The 10,344-nt window shown below is 33.2% G+C and overlaps 1 protein-coding gene across 5 annotated transcripts in view; it reads left to right on the forward strand.

Annotated features, from left to right (window-relative positions):
• The window catches only part of ATG5 (autophagy related 5), a 115,414-nt gene extending 105,774 nt beyond the window's left edge, over positions 1-9,640 (forward strand). For all 5 annotated transcript variants that reach the window (XM_079149054.1, XM_079149056.1, XM_079149057.1 and 2 more), the window contains one exon: positions 6,598-9,640. In XM_079149054.1, coding sequence (XP_079005180.1) covers positions 6,598-6,734 — 137 coding nt within the window. In that variant the 3' untranslated portion in view covers positions 6,735-9,640. The remainder of the gene's footprint in view (positions 1-6,597) is intronic.
• The last annotated feature ends 704 nt before the right edge of the window (positions 9,641-10,344 follow it).

Below are 10,344 nucleotides of genomic sequence, written 5' to 3' on the forward strand. Positions count from 1 at the left end.
TTCATTAAAACTAGTTCTGTGGGACTTCATCCTGGCCATGTATAAGTACAATTGGCAGGAAGGTGACTAAGGCAGGAAAATAACAAGTTTGAGGCCAGCTAGGGCAACAGAGTGATAAAATTTCTAAAGGACTTGGGATGTATCTCAGAGGTAATTTGTCCAGCATTTGTAAACTCCTATATACGATCCCCTATTTGCAACTCCTTGTACCAGAAAAGCAAAACAAATAGTACAGTTACTATCTATACTTACAGTAAAACAATCAGCTTTGTACTTATTCTGTAATTCATATTTGGCAAATATTAATGGACCCTATCATACAGAACTGGAATTACTGAGTCATCTTATAAAAGCAAACCCAAAGCACTTTGAACCTATGATTTCAAAGTTTTATTAATTTTTTTTAGTAACTGAGCTTACATCTATTACTGTATTTTTATCTTGTCAGGAGGCTTTTCATGAGTTTATTAAAATGGCCTTATCACTTAATATAATCTTTTTTATAATTAATTATATGTGTTTTTAAAAAATCATTTATGTTCTCTTTACTAAGAAATATGATTATAAGCAAAAATCAGTATTAGTGTAGACAAATTTTGATAGTCTTGTTTAAACATAATTCAGGGTTAATAAGTCAAGGCCCTGGAAATATTTTGGGCAGAAATAAGATTTTATACATGAAAAAAGATATGTGGAATATATTTACTGGTATATATGTTCATTAAATCTGTACTGCTAAGTGAATATAGATCCGGAAGAAGTTAATGTAAGTATTTTTAAATAGGTTTGTAGTTCTCTGATAAACAGCACTCTCCTTCTGTTTGTGATCATAGGATAAAAGCTCTGTAAGCTTGTATATGTTCATTTTTACTGCTACATCATGTAGTGTGCTCTTAAGATTGAGATCTCATTCCCCAGGAAGCATTTCTGTCTAAGATTAATTGCCCTTTTAAAATCAGTGTTTGATGTATTCCTTTGGCTATATCCTGGCTTGGTTTAACCCCCTTTGACCTGACCTCACTGACTATTACCTCCATGGCTGAGTCAAAATCCTTCAGCATGATGTATGTACTTCAGATTTCAGCCTGTGGTTTTTCATGTCAATGGATTCAATTAGTTGGCATTTTACTAATGAACATATCAGAGGTTAAAGAATTTGTCAGATAGAACAAAATTGTTCAGACTAGTGGTGATCAAAAAGCTCATCTCTTTGTTTAAAACTTTTTCTGAAGTACTAGTTTTCAGAAGCTTTTAATTTGCTCCTGAAGCTTAAAATATAAATAAATATGAAGCCACAATATTAAACACAGTGGTTATATCATTCAACTGTTTTCCATATTTGTAAGTATGAACTTTAAAAGAATTTTAAGGCTGAAATTCTCCAATTAAAAGCTCCTATCCCTTGAAGATACCCATTTCTTTAGTCTCCTTTAAATTGATACTTCATTAGTCTACTTATTAATTATAAGGAGGAAACCTAGGCATCTCACTAGAAATCAAGTAACTCTTCTTAAAAGAGCTTTAGGTTATATTCCTTGTTGAAATAGGCTTCGAAATAAGGACTAAAATGCAGGGATGAGGAAGCTTATGAGCCATTAGTGGTAGAAATCTCTGACAAGCAAATAATCATGGTGTAAGTTCTCAAATAATAATGTACATAAAATGTGTGTCATAAATATTTTGAAAGTTCTTTTTCCTACTTGAATGTTCTTTTTATATTTTTAAAAAGAATCTTAAGGTCTTTATATTTTTAAAAAGTATCTTAAAGTATAACTATAGTATATTTGGGCTCGTGTGACTTCTGCTTGATGTTTTACTGAATTTATATGTTGAGCACTATTAAATTAATCCAGAGGGTTTACATTACTTTCATATTTTTTCAAGTATAATTTAACTTGTATAATCGACTAATTTTGTTGTCTTTTTCTCAGCAATGAAATTTAATCTATAATTTTTATGTATCTTTTGGTATATCTGATATTAAAAGAATTAACTTACTCACGTAACTGTAAGAAGAGACCTATAAAGACTTCTTGCCTTTTGGTAGCAAATCATAACCTTCTTAAAACTTGTCTTCTGTTCTCATTTCCTTGAAAAGTAATATTTTTAACATCCTGGAAGGGGTGGTAAAGAGAATCACTTTATTAAATATCTACCATGCTCAGGCCCTGTACTTGACTCTACTAGCTTCTTTGCTTGGATATCCCATACAGCCTTAGAAATTAGGACTCAAAATGTTTTGTTGTTTAGGCATAAAAAACATCATTAACTATCAGTCTATGATTAGACCTCTTTCCTTTCTCATTTATATTGTATATCACCGTATTTGTTGCCTTTATACCTACATGTAGGCAACATTTTTTACATATAGGTAAGATGATGCTGTTGTTTTTAAGTTAGTAATTTTCATTAGTGACCAATATATCTTGTGTGATGTACCTACTATGAATTACTTCCTGATTTTTATTTAATGATTTTTGTTTCTATGTGTGATTCCTACCATTGTACTCATAAAACCAAAATCTGTCTGAATGTATTTTTCTTCAAATGAAATAATTCTAAAATTGTTCACTTTAAAGTAGGTACTGGTTTTAAGAAATGCTATGTGAACACTCTACAAAATAATGACATACACTGTTCAAAATTGTCAGAGAATACAAAGAATGGCTAAAAGAAAGAAAGAAAACTGTTGCAGGTTAAAGGAAAGTACAGAGACCTAGAAATTAAATATAGTCTGTGAGTCCTTCTATGGTTGAAGTGTCCCCCAAAATTCATATATTGGAAACTTAATCCCAAATGCAAGAGTGCTGGAGAGGTCAGACTTTTAAAAGGAACAGTTTAATGCTGCTATAAAGGGCTTGAAGGAGTGGGTTCTCTCTCTTGCCTTTCCACCTTCTACAATAGAAGACATAGCACCGAAGCCCACACCAAGTGCCAGCACCTGAATCTTCAGTTCCCCAGCCACCAGAACTGTAAGAAATAAGTTTCTATTTTTTATAAATTACCCAGTCTTATATATTTTGTTAAAGCAACACAATGGAGTAAGACAGTACTAGACTGGATCTGAGAAAAAAAATTATTGAAATGTTTGGTAATATTTGAATATGGACTACCTAATAGTATTATATTATCTGTTAATATTGATAACTGTAGTGTGATTTTGTAAAGTAAAAATCAATTAGAAAAATACACTATAAATTTGAAATTTTATCAAAATCAAAGTTACCCCTAACAAGTGAATATATGAAATATGTAGAACTAGTTCACTTGATTAATATCTGAAATGTTTGTCCAATTTAAAGGATTAAACTGACTTTAAAAATAAAAAAGCCCAAGTGACACTTACCTGTAATCCTAGCAACTTTGGAGGCTAAGGGCAGGAGGATTGCAAGTTCAAGGCCAGCCTCAATAGTTTAGGGAGACCTGGTCTTACAAATTAAAAGGGTGGAGATAAAGCTCAGTGTTAGACTGCCCCTGGGTTTATTCCCCAGTACTGCAAAAAATATAAAATAGCCCAAGTAGGAACTGGAGTTGTAGCTTGGTGATGGTCCTTGACCTGCATGCCCTGTACTACAAAAAGCAAAATCAAAACAAAACAATTAAAAACAAAACAAAACAAAAAAACCTGAGGAGAGGAATGCAGTAACATTTTTCTCGAGTTGTTTACTTTGTCATGGCATGTTTCTTATTCCAAGTACTAAGTTCTAGATTCCCATTTTGATACAAAGACATATTTACCAAAGATTCCCATTTTGATACAAAGACATATTTACCAAAGACATGGTGTACTTTAGCAGTATCAAGGGGTTCCTTTATATTATTTAAAAAATATAAGCATATATTGTTTATTGTTCCCTTTTGTTAGTCCAGATATTGCCAAATTGTCTGGTGATGCTTTGTTGATATTTATGGTTGCATGAATTAAGGTGGTACTAAATATACTGCTTGGTTTACCTGGAAATATCCTTTCCTTTTTGTTGTTTTAATAACCAAAGCAGTCTTTGCAGGTTAAGCTCTTCTACATAGTAAGGGTAGCCATCAGAAACCGTTCTTGGCTGGGCATGGTGGTACATGCCTGTAATCCCATCCACTTGGGAAGCTGAGACAGGAGGATCACAAGTTCTTGGGCAATTTAGTGAGACCCTGTCTCAAAATAAAAAGGGAGTGGGGATATACTTTGGTGGTAGAGCACCTTTGGTATCAATCCCTGGTACCACCAAAAAAATCTAAACTATTTTGAAATCATTAATTTGAGCTGTATGTTCTACAGCAACAAAATTGTCCAAGCTGTGAAAACATTTTTTCCTCAGCCAGGAAGTTTTTTTGGAAACATTCCAAGCAAAAAGAAGAGTTGAAAGAACAGTATAGTGAGCACCCATATATCTAGTACATCTGTATGAAAATGTTTACTGAGTAATTATTATATATAGACACTGTGTTAGCCAGTGAAGATGCAGTGGTGAATAAGAGAGAAACTTCAGTTAATAGTTCCAAGGGAACTACTGTCTCATTCTAAGAATCCCACTGCTTACAATTATGTTGAGGGAAGTCAGAAAACAAACAGAAAAGATGAATACAGGGAAAATATTTGAACATATATAGGCAGTGACAAAATGTATTTCACATCTTAAACTGTTCTGTTGGGGGATATGACAATAAAGCTAGCCTTTTGCCTTTCCACCACACTGTTTCAGTGGATTTTATGCCATATTTTATTTGCTTCCTCTTAAAGTGTTGCTTTGGGTACACTATTTTGTATATTCAGTTGCAGCTTGTGTCTGGTGACTGGCTTAAGAAAAAAACTTTACACATAAGAACTTTTACACCACTACTCTTTCATTTTTGACTCAGTGCTAAGTAGGAGGAAGATTCTGAGAATATTGAAATAGTTCAAAGAAGCATATATTAAGAATATGAAGAGAACTATACCAAAAATGTTTTTATATATTCTAAGAAAAATTTAATACAGTAAAATCTTGGCAATCTAGAACTTTCAAAGAATGAATCATTCCAAATAATCAAGTTCTTATTTGCTTGAATACCAATTTTAAAAAGTCTTGCCAAAGTACTAATAACATCCATTCTACATTATTCTGTATAAAGCTTAATTTTTATTTATAGATGATTCATGCTATTATTACCAGAACCGATCATATTAGAGCTGTGATCATAACTGTAAAAAAATATGTAACAGAGTCTGCTAGAAAAATCAAACAATGAAAGCATTTTTAAGACTAGGGGCATACAAGGTGATATCTTTTCCTAAAATTGTGTTAAACTCTAACACAGTGCCTTGGGGGTTTGTTGTGTTGTTTATTTGGTTATATTTGGGAATTGGTGATTTATTTGTTAGGTTTTTATTTTTGTCATTCTTTTTTGTCAACTTTGTTGTGTTTTTGTGTCCTCTTATTTGACTCTCACCTCCTAGGACTGTGTTGCCTCTCATAGGAAGCCTAAATATTTCTTTAAAAAGATCGGGTGCCAATTAAGCCATTATCATCATACATCATCCACCTCTTTTGCCAGACACTACAGCACTAGGAATTGGAAAGTCATTTTTGGGTAGAACAGAAGGAGAATGTTGGGTATTTCCCCCTCATAGAGTTCCATGAATTCCCGTTGTAAATTTTGTCTTCTATCTCCAGGAAACTGAGAGATTTTCGTTTTGAAGAAACCAAAAGCAGACACAAGAGTAATGCTGAAGGAGTAACAAAAAGCTTCTTAGTTTTTTTGCTTTTGTTAGTTGTTGTTGGATTTTTTTCTTCTTTTCACCAGAGGAGTTTGGGTTTTTCTTTCTTTGTTTTCCTTTTATAACTGAGAGTGTTTCTATTTACTTTAAAGGTTGTCAATAGGTACTACCAAAATTATGAAAACAAAAAGGTAATCTTAAATTTAAGTGGAAATGAAATTTGAATCTGTAAGAAAAGCAATTCCTACATCCTTTAATTAGTGAATGGGTATTAACAAAATCAATCAAGTTTCATGACTCTTAAGATAGTAATCCCTGAGTCAGACTCTTAGTTCTTTCTGATTAAAACTTTAACTGTTGTTCTAACATTATCTCTAACATTTCTAGAGTTATACTTGGACACTTTACTGAAAATTAACCAAAGCTCCTGTCTGTTTTATTAAATGTCTTCTGAAATGCTGATCTGATTTCTTGATGATTTCTAGTCACATTTGTTTTACATTTTTAAAATATATATGGACCTACTCCATGTATTTGTCATTTTTAATCCCCATATATAATTTTTAATGTATAACTACAATAATTTGGTCAGTGAGTATTTTCTGTTTTATCCACTGTAGTTTCACTAACGTCAGTCTTAGGTAAGCACAGTAATTAAGAAAGAATGAATACTTTCACATATAGCAACAGAATTTTTATCAGAATTCATTGTAACCCTCAGGTTTCTGTTTTGGATGATACATATTGCAACATGTCAACTTTCTCCATGTCTGCATTTCCTGTTCAGGGGACAAAACAGGTTTAAAATCCATTTAATTCACTAAGGATTCTGAAAAGGCAACAGATTATTTTTTCTTCATCAGTTCTTAACTCCTATTGATTATTGTTGGATTTCTTTCTTGGAATAGACGGGGAAAGAAGGAATCAAGTGATGATTCATGGAATTGAGCCTATGTTGGAAACACCTCTGCAGTGGCTAAGTGAACATCTGAGCTATCCGGATAATTTTCTTCATATTAGCATCATCCCCAAACAAACAGATTGAAGCACCAATTCCTGGCGTGGATGGAATCGCCCTGAAACAGGATTTACCAGAGCATGTCACTCTTTGATTCAATCAGGTTTGGTGGAGGCAACCTGACCAGAAACACTTTGCTGCTGCAAGCCAAGCAGGAGATTCCATGTCAGATAAGGCAACTGGGCTGGTCTTGCTTTGCATCACCACTGCTTTCCTCCACTGCCGTCATTAAACCTCAGCTTCATCGTGAAAGACTTAACAGGGCCACTGCAGGTCTTCTGTTTTCTTGTAAAATATAATGAAGCTGAAACCTCTGGCCTGAGGAGACAATGGAAATATGTGCCACTCAGTTTGTATTTCTGATTAACAAATAAACAGGGGTATTTCCTAAGGTGACCATGATTGAACTTTAACTGGAGAGAGTGGAAACATTGGTTGAATTTTCAAGAGAATTAGACTTAAGAAAGTAAAAGAGAAATTCTGTTATCAATAACTTGCAGTAATTTTTTGTAAAAGATCAAATTACAGTAAAACCCATCTTTCCTTAATGAAAATTTCCTATGTTTACAGTCTGTCTCTTGGTATGCAAACAATCTTATACTTTGATAATGAACAGTGAGAGATTTTTAAATAAAGCCTCAAAATATGTTTTGTCATTTAATAACATACAGTTTTGTCACTTTTAAAGTACTTTCTGAAACCCGTACAGTAAATCACTTTTTATTCTGTTTCCATTTTTCACTGGCATGGGGTGGATGTAGGGCATAGGATAACTTGTCTCAGGAGCTATCATAGAACTTATTGCTGCCTATTTTAAAACCTGTGTTCTCTACACACTGAAGCTATAAATAATGTTAAATGTTTATCTTTGCTGTTTTATCAGTGTAAACCTGTCAAATCATAATATGCTAAGCATCTGTATAAAATAATTTTGCATATTTGGAAAAATTCATTCCTTTTCAACCTCATGTTTTTCATTAGCTCCAGGACTAATATTTCACTGTGGTCCCCTGGCAGCCAGTCTTTGAAGTCTGAAGATTACCTATCTCTTGACTGCAGTAGCTTTTCCTTAACTTTACCAAAAATATCCAGAGGTTACTGGAGTTCTTACCCACTATAAGGAAAGTTTGCTGCACTTTGTCATAGGCTGCTGGGATTCTACCAACTAAACATATTTGTGTATTACCATTGATTTTTTTTTTGTGAGTTAGCTTGCTGTCCATATTGAATGTCAACCCATCTGAGTATGCTGAAAGACTTATAGTATCATACAAGAATGGTTTTAGATTACCCAATAAAAATGAATGCTTTTCTTATAAAAAAAAAAATTATATGATTGTTCAAGTGAGATCCTGCTAGTTCTGTTTTCTTTTTCCTTTTGTGATTACTACCTAATAGTAAATTTATTCACAGAATGAGATGAAGTTGTCTGGCCAAAGATCAAATATTCTGGAATGGAAATGATAAGACACAATCAAAAAGAATAGCATGAGGTATCAATTGCAGAAAAATAGAAAAAAATGGCAGATGTAAATAAAATGAGAAGTGCCATTTTAGTAGAGGCAGGAAAAAATACCAATCTGAGTTACGTAAGGAAAAAAAAAAATCCACTGACTTGTATTTTTGTAAAAGAGGTTGGTCTGAATATGATTGTTCACATTAAAAGTGTTTATCCGTCTATTCATTTGGGGATTTTCCCCCTTGCTGTTTTGACAGACTGAAGTGAGCTTCACTGAGCAAAAGGATCAGAATGCCAAGGAGTGCTAAGTGGTGGTGAAGTGTGGTAAGAATGGTAAACCATAGTAGCTTTCCACAGATGAGGCCAGTGTGAGGTGTTTGCAGTGGACTCGAGTGAGCTGTTGGTCTTTATTTCCAGATATGAGAATAAATTTTGTCAAGTCATTTCCCATTTTTGCTTACTTGTTCATTATGACGCCAGCGTCATAACATTATTCTATAATCCCAGGTAAGTCAACCCTCCAAGTCTCCAGAGGAAGAATAAAATGAGAAACTAGTGCTGGCTTAAATATCTGGGTTTTTTTTCTCTCTCTTTATTTGAACATATTTTGTTTTATTAAAAAAATTAGTAAATGTTGTGTGTGTGTTTATTTCTAGAAGTTGGAAATGAAATTTATATAAAACACATTAATCATTGGAGAAACTAAAAACTATTGACATTGTCAACTAAAAAGAAAGAAATTCAGACTAAATAAACCATTGCTTATCCTTCATAATGTTAATTTTCATTTAGATGGCCTCAGTTCTGACCATGAACACAGTTAAATTGATTAGCACTATGATTCTATTATGTATATAGATACTTGCAGTGACTTGTTCATAATTCAACAATGATATTTATGACCTAATGATATTTATAAGATGATATATATAGGCCACATTTTGGAATCATCCACTGAATGGACTAGTCTTACATTATTCACTTTCAATGGAAAGTATATTGATCATTTTCTAAGATAACTATATCTGTGTGTGTATATATATATATATATATATATATATATGATTTGACAGTGAATGACAGTAACTTCTAATGGTTATATTTCTGGGTATTTTTTTAAATAGACTATTTTCAGGTAACCCTTTTTTCCTTTCAGTTTTCAAAAGTTTGGTTGGTGGGTGTTATCCCAGAAAGTGACAGTCCCACTTTTTATATACCATACTGTTGATATTTAGGTGTGAAGTGAATTGAGTTTTCTGTTACACGGGACACATAGTTCAAATACAATTGTAAAATCTTGGGATATTATGAGAAAAAATCAAATGTGACAATAGGAAAATTTGGACCCATTCATAGGTAATCACTGAAGATGGCATCAGTTCCCATACCTCTTTGTCTCTTTGAGTTGTTGTCCTCCTAAGTTTTCTAAATATATTCTGGTCTGAAAGTATTAAAAATTATGGGGGTGGAAGGGGGGGGGAGAGGCATGCCTCTTTTCAGATAATTTGAAATTAAATGACACTGTATAATTAGATGTTCATTGAACTTTTTATGATGGTGCTAAAGTGATAAGCACACAATAGGAACTACACTTCACATTTTTGTCTTTTGATCTTTCTCAAACTGGCAATATGTAGTGGGGCATACCCTTAAACTGGGCAGAGGCACAGAGCTGCAGCTCACAGTCGGTTATGCAGTGTATTGGGTTGCAAAGCTACGAAGTTCAGTAGGTTAGTTGTATTGCACACATTTTTAGACTCAAAATATTTTCAACTTATCTAAGTCAAGGAACATTTGTACAAAAATTGATTTACTGCGTAGCCTCAGGACAAAAGGATCCTTCAGATCCTCTCATATATGAAAGTTTATTCTCCAAACATTAGCAAATAGAGCACAACTATGAAATCTAGTAGGCATAATACAGCCACTGTAGAGTGAAAGATTGAATTTGTAGGTCCTTTAGGTAGCTCATTAAGTACTTAGGTTTTTAAATACTGAACCATTTTTGTTAATTTAGAATGTGTGAGAGTGGTAGTGAATTAAAGACAGTATTTAGGGATGTCGCTGTTCTTTGACATAATACTTGATTGCTCTGGAAGTGATTAGTTTCACTTTTGCAGCTTACCTACCCCCAGATCATAAGGATGCAACCAGGCCATTTCCTTTGTTTTCCCCAGT

The sequence above is a fragment of the Sciurus vulgaris genome (assembly GCF_902686455.1).
Source record: "Sciurus vulgaris genome assembly, chromosome: 7".
Taxonomy (NCBI): Eukaryota; Metazoa; Chordata; class Mammalia; order Rodentia; family Sciuridae; genus Sciurus; species Sciurus vulgaris.